The sequence below is a fragment of the Salmo salar genome, chromosome 09 (assembly GCF_965601325.2).
Source record: "Salmo salar chromosome 09, fSalSal1, whole genome shotgun sequence".
In the NCBI taxonomy this organism is placed as follows: Eukaryota; Metazoa; Chordata; class Actinopteri; order Salmoniformes; family Salmonidae; genus Salmo; species Salmo salar.
In genome coordinates this window covers 156,286,625-156,303,563 of record NC_138299.1, presented here as the reverse complement: position 1 = coordinate 156,303,563, position 16,939 = coordinate 156,286,625, and the positions used below count along the sequence as shown (strand labels likewise).

The window sequence follows — 16,939 nt, the reverse complement described above, 5'->3', positions numbered from 1 at the left end:
CAGTGGTGGACTACTTTCTCCCAGCATGACTAATACAGTGGGGATGCTACTTTCTCCCAGCATGACTAATACAGTGGGGGACTACTTTCTCCCAGCATGACTAATACAGTGGGGATACTACTTTCTCCCAGCATGACTAATACAGTGGGGATACTACTTTCTCCCAGCATGACTAATACAGTGGTGGACTACTTTCTCCCAGCATGACTAATACAGTGGGGATACTACTTTCTCCCAGCATGACTAATACAGTGGTGGACTACTTTCTCCCAGCATGACTAATACAGTGGGGATACTACTTTCTCCCAGCATGACTAATACAGTGGCGGACTACTTTCTCCCAGCATGACTAATACAGTGGTGGATTACTTTCTCCCAGCATGACTAATACAGTGACGGACTACTTTCTCCCAGCATGACTAATACAGTGGGGGACTACTTTCTCCCAGCATGACTAATACAGTGGGGGACTACTTTCTCCCAGCATGACTAATACAGTGGGGGACTACTTTCTCCCAGCATGACTAATACAGTGGTGGACTACTTTCTCCCAGCATGACTAATACAGTGGCGGACTACTTTCTCCCAGCATGACTAATACAGTGGGGGACTACTTTCTCCCAGCATGACTAATACAGTGGGGGACTACTTTCTCCCAGCATGACTAATACAGTGGCGGACTACTTTCTCCCAGCATGACTAATACAGTGGCGGACTACTTTCTCCCAGCATGACTAATACAGTGGCGGACTACTTTCTCCCAGCATGACTAATACAGTGGCGGACTACTTTCTCCCAGCATGACTAATACAGTGGCGGACTACTTTCTCCCAGCATGACTAATACAGTGGCGGACTACTTTCTCCCAGCATGACTAATACAGTGGCGGACTACTTTCTCCCAGCATGACTAATACAGTGGGGGACTACTTTCTCCCAGCATGACTAATACAGTGGCGGACTACTTTCTCCCAGCATGACTAATACAGTGGGGGACTACTTTCTCCCAGCATGACTAATACAGTGGCGGACTACTTTCTCCCAGCATGACTAATTCAGTGGGGGACTACTTTCTCCCAGCATGACTAATACAGTGGCGGACTACTTTCTCCCAGCATGACTAATACAGTGGCGGACTACTTTCTCCCAGCATGACTAATACAGTGGGGGACTACTTTCTCCCAGCATGACTAATACAGTGGCGGACTACTTTCTCCCAGCATGACTAATACAGTGGGGGACTACTTTCTCCCAGCATGACTAATACAGTGGGGGACTACTTTCTCCCAGCATGACTAATACAGTGGCGGACTACTTTCTCCCAGCATGACTAATACAGTGGCGGACTACTTTCTCCCAGCATGACTAATACAGTGGCGACCTACTTTCTCCTTTTCTTCTTCTTGTTTATTTAATTTTTTTTGGGACAATCCCTCTCCCCACTCCCCCTCTGTTCTGTTCTCAGCCAAAACCAAACAAAACGTAACACTGAAAATAGAGAGAAAGGAAAGGAGATGAGGAGAGGAGAGGAAGGAAAGGAAATGAGGAGAGGAAAGAAAGGAGATGATGAGAGGAAGGAAAGGAAACAAGGAGAGGAAGGAAAGGAGATGAGGAGAGTAAAGAAAGGAAACGAGGAGATGCAGCAAAGGAGATGATGAGAGGAAGGAAAGGCGATAAGGAGAGGAAGGAAAGGAGATGAGAAGAGGAAGGAAAGTGAACAGGAAGGGAAGCCAGTATTTACACCATTGATTCCCACCATTTGTATGGAAAGACAATTCTCTTCCTCAATAGTGTTCAATCAATTCTACTAGATGAAAAGCCGAAATGACCATGGGATCCTGGCATTCAAAGAGGACAACATTTTAGAAATTTCATATACAGTGAGGGAAAAAAGTATTTGATCCCCTGCTGATTTTGTACGTTTGCCCACTGACAAAGAAATGATCAGTCTATAATTTTAATGGTAGGTTTATTTGAACATTGAGAGACAGAATAACAACAAAAAAATCCAGAAAAACGCATGTCAAAAATGTTATAAATTGATTTGCATTTTAATGAGGGAAATAAGTATTTGACCCCCTCTCAATCAGAAAGATTTCTGTGTCACAGTATCCACAGAAGGTGGCGCCCCTCCCCGGTCGGGCGGAGCTCGGCGGTCGTCGTCGCCGGCCTACTAGCTGCCACCGATCTATGTTTCTGTGTTGTTTGGTATTGTCTGTATAGGTCTGCACCTGTTCCTTGTTTGTAATTAGTGTGGGGGTATTTAGTTTGTCCTTTTTGTTTAGGTATTAGTGCGGGATTGTTTTGTGTCTTTACGAAGGGATGTTTGTATTTACGCTGCCTGTTAGTTCAGCGTTTTGGTGGAGCTGTCTATTTATTATTGCCGGGCTGCGCCCCGTTCGCTTTATTGTTTTGGAGCTGTGCTCCTGTCGGGTGTTTAGGCGCACCCAGTATTACGACTGCCTATTTTTCCCTTACGGTGTTAATAAACATCTGTGTTTTTGGATCTCCGTCTCCTGCCCTTGACTCTGACCCTTCCTGCTACACTGATAGCCTTGACATTCTGGCTCCCAGGTGTCCTTTATACAGGTAACGAGCTGAGATTAGGAACACACTCTTAAAGGAAGTGCTCCTAATCTCAGTTTGTTACCTGTATAAAAGATACCTGTCCACAGAAGCAATCAATCAATCAGATTCCAAACTCTCCACCATGGCCAAGACCAAAGAGCTCTCCAAGGATGTCAGGGACAAGATTGTAGACCTACACAAGGCTGGAATGGGCTACAAGACCATCGCCAAGCAGCTTGGTGAGAAGGTGACAACAGTTGGTGCGATTACTCGCAAATGGAAGAAACACAAAATAACTGTCAATCTCCCTCGGCCTGGGGCTCCATGCAAGATCTCACCTCGTGGAGTTGCAATGATCATGAGAACGGTGAGGAATCAGCCCAGAACTACACGGGTGGATCTTGTCAATGATCTCAAGGCAGCTGGGACCATAGTCACCAAGAAAACAATTGGTAATACACTACGCCGTGAAGGACTGAAATCCTGCAGCGCCCGCAAGGTCCCCCTGCTCAAGAAAGCACATATACATGCCCGTCTGAAGTTTGCCAATGAACATCAGAATGATTCAGAGGACAACTGGGTGAAAGTGTTGTGGTCAGATGAGACCAAAATGGAGCTCTTTGGCATCAACTCAACTCGCCATGTTTGGAGGAGGAGGAATGCTGCCTATGACCCCAAGAACACCATCTCCACCGTCAAACATGGAGGTGGAAACATTATGCTTTGGGGGTGTTTTTCTGCTAAGGGGACAGGACAACTTCACCGCATCAAAGGGACGATGGACGGGGCCATGTACCGTCAAATCTTGGGTGAGAACCTCCTTCCCTCAGCCAGGGCATTGAAAATGGGTCGTGGATGGGTATTCCAGCATGACAATGACCCAAAACACACGGCCAAGGCAACAAAGGAGTGGCTCAAGAAGAAGCACATTAAGGTCCTGGAGTGGCCTAGCCAGTCTCCAGACCTTAATCCCATAGAAAATCTGAGGAGGGAGCTGAAGGTTCGAGTTGCCAAACGTCAGCCTCGAAACCTTAATGACTTGGAGAAGATCTGCAAAGAGGAGTGGGACAAAATCCCTCCTGAGATGTGTGCAAACCTGGTGGCCAACTACAAGAAATGTCTGACCTCTGTGATTGCCAACAAGGGTTTTGCCACCAAGTACTAAGTCATGTTTTGCAGAGGGGTCAAATACTTATTTCCCTCATTAAAATGCAAATCATTTTATAACATTTCTGACATGTGTTTTTCTGGATTTTTTTGTTGTTATTCTGTCTCTCACTGTTCAAATAAACCTACCATTAAAATTATAGACTGATCATTTCTTTGTCAGTGGGCAAATGTACAAAATCAGCAGGGGATCAAATACTTTTTTCCCTCACTGTACTATAAAACACTCTATTTTCGCATGCTTACTATTTACAACGGCCAACATATTTCTTCCCTCTCTGACTGTCTGCGCTTTGGCTGAATCTCAATAACTGTAGACGAATGCCTGGGTTTTAAAGACCCCATGGGCTCCCCCCTCTCTCCCCCCTCTCTCTCTCCCCCACCCCACCCCCTCTCTCTCTCTCCCCCCCTCTCCCTACTCTCGCTCTCTCTCTCTCCTCTCTCTCTCTCTACTCTCTCCACTCTCTCACCTCTCTCCACTCTCTCTCCTCTCTCTCTCTCTCTCGCACGCACGCCCGCTCTCTCCATCCTTCTGTCTTTCTGCTCCATGCCTTTCTAACAGTTCCCTGTGTGAGCCAGCAATACACTATGTATAATGGACTAAAATATAAATGGGACATGTAAAGTGTTGGTCCCATGTTTCATGAGCTGAAATAAAATATCCTGGAAATGTTCCATATGTACAAAAAGTTTATTTCTCTAAAATGTTGTGCACAAATTAGTTCACATCCCTGTTAGTGAGCATTTCTTCGTTGCCAAGATAATCCATCCACCTGTTGGAAAAATAACTTGTGTCATGCACAAAGTAGATGTCCTAACCAACTTGCCAAAACTATAGTTTGTTAACAAGAAATTTGTGGAGTGGTTGAAATACGACTTTTAATGATTCCAACCCAGTGTATGTAAACTTCCGACTTCAACTGTATCTTCCTATATCTTTCCCAGTATATCTCCCTATATCTTTCCTAGTATATCTTCCTATATCTTTCCCAGTATATCTTCCTATATCTTTCCCAGTATTACTTCCTATATCTTTCCCAGTATTACTTCCTATATCTTTCCCAGTATATCTTCCTATATCTTTCCCAGTATTACTTCCTATATCTTTCCCAGTATATCTTCCTATATCTTTCCTAGTATATCTTCCTATATCTTTCCCAGTATATCTTCCTATATCTTTCCCAGTATATCTCCCTATATCTTTCCCAGTATATCTCTCTATATCTTTCACAGTATATCTTCCTATATCTTTCCCAGTATATCTTCCTATATCTTTCCCAGTATATCTTCCTATATCTTTCCCAGTATATCTTCCTATATCTTTCCCAGTATATCTCTCTATATCTTTCCCAGTATACCTCTCTATATCTTTCCCAGTATATCTTCCTATATCTTTCCCAGTATAACTTCCTAAATCTTTCCCAGTATATCTTCCTAAATCTTTCCCAGTATATCTTCCTATATCTTTCCCAGTATATCTCTCTATATCTTTCACAGTATATCTTCCTATATCTTTCTCAGTATATCTCTCTATATCTTTCCCAGTATATCTTCCTATATCTTTCCCAGTATATCTTCCTATATCTTTCCCAGTATATCTCCCTATATCTTTCACAGTATATCTTCCTAAATCTTTCCCAGTATATCTTCCTATATCTTTCCCAGTATATCTCCCTATATCTTTTCCAGTATATCTTCCTATATCTTTCCCAGTATATATTCCTATATCTTTCCCTTCAGAACATTGGGGCAGGGTTTGGAGGAACAGGAAATAGTGAGGAGAGGCAGACAGAGGAAGAAGAGGAGTGTTTTGAGGTGAGAGGGATGACAGAAGGAGAAGAGGATGGACCATGTGTACCTTGATGAGGATCTTCCCCTGTAGACAGTGGGGGCTGGGTAGCTGTTTAGAGTCTCTGTGGAAAGCCTCTCCCAGGTCCAGCTTGTCTCCCAGGATCTTTCTGAGGTACTGGGCTATCTTCTTCTGTTGTTGGATGCTACAGTGGTTCTCTATGGACAGGATCACTGGGTACCTGGGGAAGGGAGAGACATGGCGTTACTAGAATGGCGCCGAAGAAGACTGACGTTTTACGTGTCCCCAACCGATTGTTTTTTTTTTTTTTTTTGCGTCGTTTGTAACTTATTTTTTAACTTATTTTGTACATAATGTTGCCGCTACCGTCTCTTATAACCAAAAATAACTTCTAGACATCAGGACTGCGATTACTCACCACGAACTGTCAGAATCCTTTTTTTACTTTAACGAGTCCGACGAGCCAGACGAGCCAGATGATATACTGCTCCCCCGGGAACAGGCCCAGATCCCCGTCATTTGCGTGAAGAGGAGGCGGAGAAAAAGGGGCCAGAGGGCGGACTGCCTTCTGAGAATTCGTAGGCGATCAAATAAACCTTCACTTCCTTCCATTCTGCTAGCAAACGTGCAATCTTTCGAGAATAAAATAGATGACCTACGCGGAAGATTAAACTACCAACGGCACATTCAAAACGGTAATATCTTATCCTTCACGGAGTCGTGGTTGAAAGACGAAACTATCAACATACAGCTGGCTGGTTATATGCTGTACCGGCAGGATAGAACAGCGGCATCTAGTAAGACAAGGAGTGGCAGACTATGTATTTTTGTAAATAACAGCTGGTGTACAATATCTAAGGAAGTCTCGAGCTATTGCTCGCCGGAGGTAGAGTATCTCATGATAAGCTGTAGACCAAACTATCTACCAAGAGAGTGTTCATCTGTATTTTTTGTAGCTGTTTTACATACCACCACAGACTGAGGCTGGCACTAAGACAGCATTGAATGAGCTGCATAAGCAAACAAGACAATGCTCACCCAGAGGTGGCCTTCCTAGTAGCCGGGGTCTTTAATGTAGGGAAACTTAAATCCATTTTACCAAATTTCTATCAGCATGTTAAATTTGCAACCAGAGGGAAAAAAACTCTGGACAATCTTTACTCCACACACAGAGACGCAAACAAAGCTCTCCCTCGCCCTCCATTTGGCAAATCTGACCATAATTCTATCCTCCTGATTCCAAGTAATAATTAAAGCAGGAAGCACCAATGACTAGATCAATAAAAAAGTGGTCAGATGAAGCAGATGCTAAGCTACGGGACTGTTTTGCTAGCACAGACTGGAATATGTTCCGGGATTCCTCCGATGGCATTGAGGAGTACACCACATCAGACATTGGCTTTCTGAATAAGTGCATCGATGACGTGGTCCCCACAATGACCGTACGTACATACCCCAACCAGAAGCCATGGATTACAGGCAACATCCGCACTGAGCTAAAGGCTAGAGCTGCCGCTTTCAAGGAGCAGGACTCCAGAAGCTTATAAGAAATCCCGCTATGCCCTCCGACAAACCATCCAACAGGCAAGGCGTCAATACAGGACTAAGATAGAATCGTACTACACCGGTTATGACGCTCGTCGGGCGTGGCAGGGCTTGCAAACCATTACAGACTACAAAGGGAAGCACAGCCGAGAGCTGCCCAGTGACATGAGCCCACCAGATGAGCTAAACTACTTCTATGCTCGCTTCGAGGCAAATAACACTGAAACATGCATGAGAGCACCAGCTGAGAGCACCAACATGCATGAAGACTGTGTGATCATGATCTACGCAGCCAATGTGAGTAAGAACTTTAACTTCTTGCTACCGTCCCACCTGCCCAACATCCGGTGATATTGCAGAGCGCGAAATTCAAACTACAGTATTATAAATATTTAACTTTTGTCACGCCCTGACCAGGTGAACTCTTCTATTTTGGTCAGGGTGTGGCATTTCTATAGTTTATTTTCTATGTTTTTGGTATAGCCTTGCTTTGGGGCGTATTTCTATGTTGGGTTCTGTCGATTCCCAATCAGAGACAGCTGTCACTAGTTGCCTCTGATTGGGGAATCATATTTAAGTTCCTTTTCCCCCCACGATGTTTGTGGGTTGTTGTCTCCTTTTTGTTGTAGCAGTAGCGATACGTTTATTCTCTGTTTTGACCGTGTTATTTCAGTCTGTAATAAATAACATGAGTTCGCTCCCAGCTGCGCCTTGGTCGACTTCTTCCTTCCTGCACGACGATCGTTACAGAACAACCCACCAAACCAGGACCAAGCAGCGGGAGGAAAAGGAGCGCGAGAGATGGGCTCGCGAGGGAAAGGAGTTCTGGACCTGGGAGGAGATCATGTCGGGGAAAGGACCCTGGCGGAAGGATTCCCAGGTCGAGGAGGTGATGCCAGCCGGTGGAAGGAGTCGCAGGCGGCGGTCGAGGAGGCCCGGAAGACACCCCCAAGAAACATTTTTGGGGGGGCTAATGGGGTGGTCCGGAAGGGCAGAGGAAGAGCCCAGACCACTGCTCTCGTGGGGGATAACGGCGAAGGAGGCAGAGATGTGGCAGGTCCTGGAGGACCTGCGTAGGGACAGCGTGGAGGAAGAGCCTTGGGTGGCAGAGGTGCGCACGGTATCGCCAGTGCGCCTGCACAGCCCAGTGCGCTCTGTGCCAGCGCCCCACATTTGCCGGGCTAGGGGGAGTGTTCAGCGAGGACGTGTTGTGCCGGCTCAGCGCTCCTGGCCTCCGGTGCCCCTTCTCGGTCCGATGTATCCTGCGCCGAGGACGCGCACTGTGTCTCCGGTACGGCTGCACAGCCCAGTGCGTTCTGTGCCAGCGCTCCACACTTGCCAGGCTAAGGTGGGTGTTGAGCCAGAACGGGTGATGTCAGCTGTGCACTCCAGACCTCCAGTGCGCCTCCTCGGTCCAGGATATCCGGCGCCGCTTATGCGCACTGTGTCGCCGGTGTGCGGTCACAGTCCAGTCCGGCCCGTCCCTGCTCCCCGCACCAGGTTAGTGGTGCGTGTCCCCAGTCCAGTCCGGCCCGTCCCTGCTCCCCGCACCAAGCCAGTGGTGTGTGGCCCCAGTCCAGTCCGGCCAGTCCCTGCTCCCCGCACCAGGTTAGTGGTGCGTGTCCCCAGTCCTGTCCGGCCCGTCCCTGCTCCCCGCACCAGGTTAGTGGTGCGTGTCCCCAGTCCTGTCCGGCCCATCCCTGCTCCCCGCACCAAGCCAGTGGTGCGTGTCCCCAGTCCTGTCCGGCCCATCCCTGCTCCCCGCACCAAGCCAGTGGTGCGTGTCCCCAGTCCTGTCCGGCCCATCCCTGCTCCCCGCACAAGGTTAGTGGTGCGCGTCCCCAGTCCAGTCCGGCCCGTCCCTGCTCCCCGCACCAAGCCAGTGGTGTGTGGCCCCAGTCCAGTCCGGCCCGTCCCTGCTCCCCGCACCAGGTTAGTGGTGCGTGTCCCCAGTCCTGTCCGGCCCGTCCCTGCTCCCCGCACCAGGTTAGTGGTGCGTGTCCACAGTCCAGTCCGGCCCGTCCCTGCTCCCCGCACCAAGCCAGTGGTGTGTGGCCCCAGTCCAGTCCGGCCCGTCCCTGCTCCCCGCACCAGGTTGGTGGTGCGTGTCCCCGGTCCTGTCCGGCCCGTCCCTGTTCCCCACACCAGGCCCACGGCGCGTGTCCACAGTCCGGCACGGCCTGTGTCCGGTCCACCGGTGACCAGTCCTGTTCCGGTCGGCGGCTCCGCTCCGGAGCCTGAGCATGCCGCTCCACCGTGGTCCAGTCCGGGCCAGAGGGGTAGGGCTAGGGTGGAGGCAGGGGGAGAAACACGCCCGGGGCCAGAGCCTCCACCGAGGGTGAGGCGCCCACCCGGGCCCCCCCCCCCCTAATAGACTTTAGGTTGGTGCGCCGGGAGTACGCACCGTTGGAGGGGGGGGTACTGTCACGCCCTGACCAGGTGAACTCTTCTATTTTGGTCAGGGTGTGGCATTTCTATAGTTTATTTTCTATGTTTTTGGTATAGCCTTGCTTTGGGGCATATTTCTATGTTGGGTTCTGTCGATTCCCAATCAGAGACAGCTGTCACTAGTTGCCTCTGATTGGGGAATCATATTTAAGTTCCTTTTCCCCCCACGATGTTTGTGGGTTGTTGTCTCCTTTTTGTTGGAGCAGTAGCGATACGTTTATTCTCTGTTTTGACCGTGTTATTTCAGTCTGTAATAAATAACATGAGTTCGCTCCCAGCTGCGCCTTGGTCCACTTCTTCCTTCCTGCACGACGATCGTTACAACTTTCATAAAATCACAAGTGTAATACATCAAAATAAAGCTTAACTTCTTGTTAATCCAGCCACTGTTTCAGATTTCCAAAAGGCTTTATGGCGACAGCAAACCATGCGATTATCTGAGGACACCACCCCGCATACAAACATATGAAAAACATATTTCAACCAGGCAGGTGCAACACGAAAGTCAGAAATAGCGATATAAAAAATGCCTTTCCTTTGATGATCTTCTTCTGTTGGCACTCGAAAAGGTCCCTGTTACATCACAAATGGTCCTTTTGTTCGATAATGTCCTTCTTTATATCCATAAAAACTCAGTTTAGCTGGCGCGCTTCAGTCAATAATCCACCCAGTTTCCCTCCATCAAAATGCATACAAAATGAATCCCAAACGTTACTAATAAACTTTTCCAAACAAGTCAAACATCGTTTATAATCAAACCTTAGGTACCCTAAAAATATCAAAGAACGTGCTCTCTTCCACGCGCTTGGAAACACTACAGCCAAAATGGAAGCCACCTAGAAAAACTACAATTTCTGGCTCATTTTTCCAAAAAACAGCCTGAAACTCTTTCTAAAGACTGTTGACATCTAGTGGAAGCCCTAGGAACTGCAATCTGGGAGGTCTTGGCCTTATAATAAAAGTGATGGCCATTGAAAATAGTGGTAGGCTGAATTTTTGGGTATGGTTTGTCCTCGGGGTTTCGCCTGCCATATCATTTCTGCTATACTCACAGACATAATTTTAACAGTTTTAGAAACTTTAGAGTGTTGTCTACCCAAATCTACCGATTATATGCATATCCTAGCTTCTGGGCCTGAGTAATAGGCAGTTTACTTTGGGCACGCTTTTCATTCGGACGTCAAAATACTTCCCCCTACCCAAGAGAGGTTAAACAGGTCAACATTCACAGGCCTCAGGGCGAGATGGATTACCAGGACATGTACTGCGAGCATGCGCTGACTAACCGGTAAGTGTCTTCACTGACATTTTCAACCTCTCCCTGTCCCGAGTCTGCAATACCAACATGTTTTAAGCAGACCACCATAGTGCCTGTGCCCAAGAACACTAAAGTAACCTGCCTAAATGACTACCAACCCGTAGCACTCACGTCTGTAGCCATGAAGTGCTTTGAAAGGCTGGTCATGGCTCACATCAATACCATTATCCCAGAAACCCTAGACCCACTCCAATTTGCATACCGCCCCAACAGATCCAAAGATGATACAATCTCTATTGCACTCCACACTGCCCTTTCTCACCTTCGACAAAAGGAACACCTATGTGAGAATGCTATTCATTGACTGCAGCTCAGCGTTCAACACCAAAGTGCCCTCAAAGCTCATCGATAAGCTAAGGACCCTGGGACTAAACACCTCCCTCTGCAACTGGATCCTGGACATCCTGACGGGCAGCCCCCAGGTGGTAAGGGTAGGTAACAACACATCCGCCATGCTGATTCTCAACACAGGGGCCCCTCAGGGGTGCGTGCTCAGTCCCCTCCTGTCCTCCCTGTTCACTCATGACTGCACAGCCAGGCATGACTCCAACACCATCATTTAGTTTGCCGATGACACAACAGTGGTAGGCCTGATTACCGACAACGACGAGACAGCCTATAGGGAGGAGGTCAGAGACCTGGCCGTGTGGTACCAGGACAACAACCCCTTCCTCAACGTAATCAAGACAAAGGAGATGATTGTGGACTACAGGAAAAAGAGGACCGAGCACGCCCCCATTCTCATCGATGGGGCTGCAGTGGAGCAGGTTGAGAAAGTCAAGTTCCTTGGTGTCCACATCACCAACAAACTAACATGGTCCAAGCAGACCATGACAGTCGTGAAGAGGGCACGACAAAATATTTGGCATGGGTCCTCAGATCCTCAAAAGGTTCGACAGCTGCCCCATCGAGAGCATCCTGACTGGTTGCGTCACTGCTTGGTATGGCAACTGCCCGGCCTCCGACCGCAAGGCACTACAGAGGGTAGTGCGAACGGCCCAGTACATCACCGGGGCAAAGCTTCCTGCCATCCAGGACCACTATACCAGGCGGTGTCAGAGGAAGGCCCTAAAAATTGTCAAAGACTCCAGCCACCCTAGTCATTGACTGTTCTCTCTGCTACCGCACGGCAAGCGGTACCGTAGTGCCAAGTCTAGGTTCAAGAGGCTTCTAAACAGCTTCTACCTCCAAGCCATAAGACTTGTGAACATCTAATCAAATGGCTACCCAGACTATTTGCACCCCCCCCCCCCCCCCCCCTCTTTTACACCGCTGCTACTCTCTGTTGTTATCATCTATGCATAGTCACTTTAATAACTCTACCTACATGTACATATCACCTCAACTAACCGGTGCCCCTGCACATTGACTCTGTACCGGTACCCCCCTGTATATAGTCTCGCTATTGTTATTTTACTGCTGCTCTTTAATTACTTGTTACTTTTATTTCTTATTCTTTTCCGTATTTTTTTAAACTGCATTATTGGTTAGGGGCTTGTAAGTAAGCATTTCACTGTAAGGTCTACTACACCTGTTGTATTCGGAGCATGTGACTAATACAATATGATTTGATTTGATATGTCCATGAGTAGCAGAGTTCTATGATACTGGATGTGGACGGGTCTGGCAGCCGTGCATGTTGCTCTTCACAATAAAAGTCAAGGACTGTAAAAGTCCTTTAAATCAAATAAAACCCTATATTGCACTTTTATATGCAACAAATTGACTTAGACTGAACTGTTGACATAAAAATAAAAAACTATTATTGCATTTTTAGCCTCCCTGAAAATAAATCCTTTCAAACCCCCCCCCCCCCACAACCTCTGGCAGAATAGCCTTGACAGAGGCCCAAGAAACACAACAGAAATGAATCAACATTTTTTCAGTGCGCGTGTGTGTGTGTTCATTTGGTGGTGAAATGACTTGTGTTCAGACAGCAGCTCAGCTCAAATGTCAAACCTGTCAGACTGACAGCTCTCCCTGAGCGCTCTGAGTCCTGAACTGACCTCTCCTCCCCTGTCTCTTTACTGAAACACACTCACACACACACACACACACACACACACTGAGCCAGGTACGTGCTCAACTACACACACACACAGACACAGACACAGACACAGACACACACACACACACACACACACACACACACACACACACACACACACACACACACACACACACACACACACACACACACACACACACACACACACACACACACACACACACACACACACACACACACACACACACACAGTGAGAGTTGAGGGATAGTGGTGTATCTCTCTCCCGGGTGGAATAGTAATGGTAAATGAGGTAACGCTCATCACAGGCCAGGAGCCACATTCATCACACTAAAATATACAATACAACTGAGAGAAAGCGTGAGGGATAGAAATTTGGTACTGTCTATCATTTCATAAAAGAGTGTCAGAACAGAGACAGAGACAGACAAAGACAGAGAGACAGAAAGAGACAGAGAGAGACAGAGAGAGAGAGAGACAGAGACAGTCCCCTCTGTGGAACAGGTGGAACCAAAAAGGGTTCCTCAAGTGGTTCTCCTATGGGGACAGCCCAAAAAAACTTTTGGAACTCGTTTTTTCTAAGACTGTACTGGAGCTACTGAAAGGTTCTCAGTGACTCTAACAGTCATTACCTTCCTGAGCAAAACGGTTGGATGAGTGTGTTCCTCCATGTGCATATATACTGTTATGTGAGTGTGAGAGAAACAATGTTTGCAAATGCCGGCTGCCATTGTGACTTGAGCGTCATCTGTGGACAACAGACAGAAAAAAGAGATAGAGACAGACAGAGACAGACAGACAGACAGACAGGAGTAGGAGACAGAGACAATGACAAAGACTGAGACAGAAAAAGAGATAGAGACAGACAGAGACAGAGATATAGAGACAGATAGATAGAGGGGAGAGAGAGAGGGAGACAGAGACAGACAGACAGATAGAGACAGAGAGAAGAGAGAGAGAAGAGAGAGGGAGAGAGAGAGACAGAGACAGACAGAGAGATAGAGACAGAGAGAAGAGAGAGAGAGAGAGAGAGAGAGAGAGAGAGAGTTTATTTCCCTTGTTTACTTCCCTTTTGTTTATTGTCTATTCCATTTGCTTTGGCAATGTTGACTGTTACTGAAACAATGAAACAATATGTTTACATGCCAATAAAGCCCTTTGAATTTAATTAAGACAGACAGACAGACAGACAGACAGACAGACAGACAGACAGACAGACAGACAGACAGACAGACAGACAGACAGACAGACAGACAGACAGACAGACAGACAGACAGACAGACAGACAGATAGAGAGATAGAGACAGAGAGAAGAGAGAGAGAGAGAGAGAGAGAGAGAGAGTTTATTTCCCTTGTTTACTTCCCTTTTGTTTATTGTCTATTCCATTTGCTTTGGCAATGTTGACTGTTACTGAAACAATGAAACAATATGTTTACATGCCAATAAAGCCCTTTGAATTTAATTTAATTGAAAGTGAGAGAGCGAGAGAGCGAGAGAGACAGACAGACAGACAGAGAGAGACACAGAGAGACAGACAGAGAGACAGACAGACAGAGGGACAGACAAAGACAGAGAGAGAGAGAGAGAGTCAGGCAGGCAGACAGACAGAGAGAGACAGACAGACAGAGAGACAAAGACAGAGAGACAGAGACACAGACAGATAGAGAGAGGGACAGAGAGAGACAGAGACATACATAGAGAGAGACACAGACAGAGATAGAGAGAGACACAGACAGAGATAGAGAGAGACACAGACAGAGAGAGAAAGAGAGGGACAGAGAGAGAAAGAGAGAGAGGGACAGAGAGAGACAGAAACAGAGAGAGAGAGAGAGAGATAGAGAGAGACTGTGCCTCAGTGCAGATGGTTTAGTAATGGAGGATAATACCAGGTATCTCAGTGTCTCTAATGACCACACATCCTGCTGCTTTTCATTTAAAAACAATTCAAATCCTTTTCTAAGTTATCTTTTTTGAAAGTGCTGTTACATAATGTTTAAAAGGAAATGTTCTCTAAATCAGCAGTTAGAGAAGAGCTACTTTAACTCTAATTGGTTACATATCAGAGAGAAGGGGACAGATGAACTCTGGGGGACAACATCTCTTCACAATGGAGAATCTTCCTGTTTGAACACGCACTCTGAAGAGCGTCCCAGACTGCTGGCTGGAATATACAAACAAAAGGTGCTGGATAATACACAGGATCATGTGTGTGTGTTGTAGAGTAACATCTCCATTAGTTGAGGTGGAGGGAAGGATGAGGGTCTCAGTGACATCTTCAAACACACATTTTTACATTTTAGTCATTTAGCAGACGCTCTTATCCAGAGCGACTTACAGTAGTGAATGCATACATTTCATACATTTTTTCCCCGTACTGGTCCCCCGCGGGAATCGAACCCACAACCCTGGCGTTGCAAACACCATGCTCTACCAACTGAGCCACACACACACACACACACACACACACACACACACACACACACACACACACACACACACACACACACACACACACACACACACACACACACACACACACACACACACACACACACACACACACCACACACACACACACACACACACACACACACACACACACACACACAGACACAGACACACACACACACACACACACAGTGAGAGTTGAGGGATAGTGGTGTATTTACCTGTTGTTGATGAAGGCGTATTTGTCGATGGTCTCTATGACTGACTTAAAGGTGATCTTGGAGGTCAGAGTGTAGCCATGCTGAACCATGGGATCTCCATCAGGACCATCCCAACAGTCCACTACAGATAAATCAAATCACATTTTATTGGTCACATACACATGGTTAGCAGATGTTAATGCGAGTGTAGCGAAATGCTTGTGCTTCTAGTTCCGAACGTGCAGTAATATCTAACATGTAAACTAACAATTTCACAACAACTACCTTATACACACAAGTGTAAAGGAATGAATAAGAATATGTATATATAAATATATGAATGAGCGATGGCCCTGCGGCATAGGCAAGGTGCAGTAGATGGTATAGAGTATAGTATATACAGTGCCTTGCGAAAGTATTCCGCCCCCTTGAACTTTTCGACCTTTTGCCACATTTCAGGCTTCAAACATAAAAATATAAAACTGTAATTTTTTGTGAAGAATCAACAACAAGTGGGACACAAGTGGGACACAAACCCCTTTACTTTCAGTGCAGCAAACTCTCTCCAGAAGTTCAGTGAGGATCTCTGAATGATCCAATGTTGACCTAAATGACTAATGATGATAAATAGAATCCACCTGTGTGTAATCAAGTCTCCGTATAAATGCACCTGCTCTATGATAGTCTCAGAGGTCCGTTTAAAGCGCAGAGAGCATCATGAAGAACAAGGAACACACCAGGCAGGTCCGAGATACTGTTGTGGAGAAGTTTAAAGCCGGATTTGGATACAAAAAGATTTCCCAAGCTTTAAACATCCCAAGGAGCACTGTGCAAGCGATAATATTGAAATGGAAGGAGTATCAGACCACTGCAAATCTACAAAGACCCGGCCGTCCCTCTAAACTTTCAGCTCATACAAGGAGAACACTGATCAGAGATGCAGCCAAGAGGCCCATGATCACTCTGGATGAACTGCAGAGATCTACAGCTGAGGTGGGAGACTCTGTCCATAGGACAACAATCAGTCGTATACTGCACAAATCTGGCCTTTATGGAAGAGTGGCAAGAAGAAAGCCATTTCTTAAAGATATCCATAAAAAGTGTCGTTTAAAGTTTGCCACTAGCCACCTGGGAAACATGTGGAAGAAGGTGCTCTGGTCAGATGAAACCAAAATCATACTTTTTGGCAACAATGCAAAACGTTATGTTTGGCGTAAAAGCAACACAGCTCATCACCCTGAACACACCATCCCCACTGTCAAACATGGTGGTGGCAGCATCATGGTTTGGGCCTGCTTTTCTTCAGCAGGGGCAGGGAAGATGGTTAAAATTGATGGGAAGATGGATGGAGCCAAATACAGGACCATTCTGGAAGAAAACCTGATGGAGTCTGCAAAAGACCTGAGAC

At 46.7% G+C, this 16,939-nt stretch overlaps 1 protein-coding gene across 1 annotated transcript in view; it reads right to left on the bottom strand.

Annotated features, from left to right (window-relative positions):
* plch1 (phospholipase C, eta 1) overlaps positions 1-16,939 on the bottom strand; it is a 154,191-nt gene that overhangs the window by 40,528 nt on the left and 96,724 nt on the right. The window contains exons 9-10 of the mRNA XM_082956476.1: positions 15,553-15,673; positions 5,593-5,764 (exon numbers count right to left, since the gene is read on the bottom strand). Of these exons, the coding sequence (XP_082812602.1) occupies positions 5,593-5,764; positions 15,553-15,673 (293 nt within the window). The remainder of the gene's footprint in view (positions 1-5,592; positions 5,765-15,552; positions 15,674-16,939) is intronic.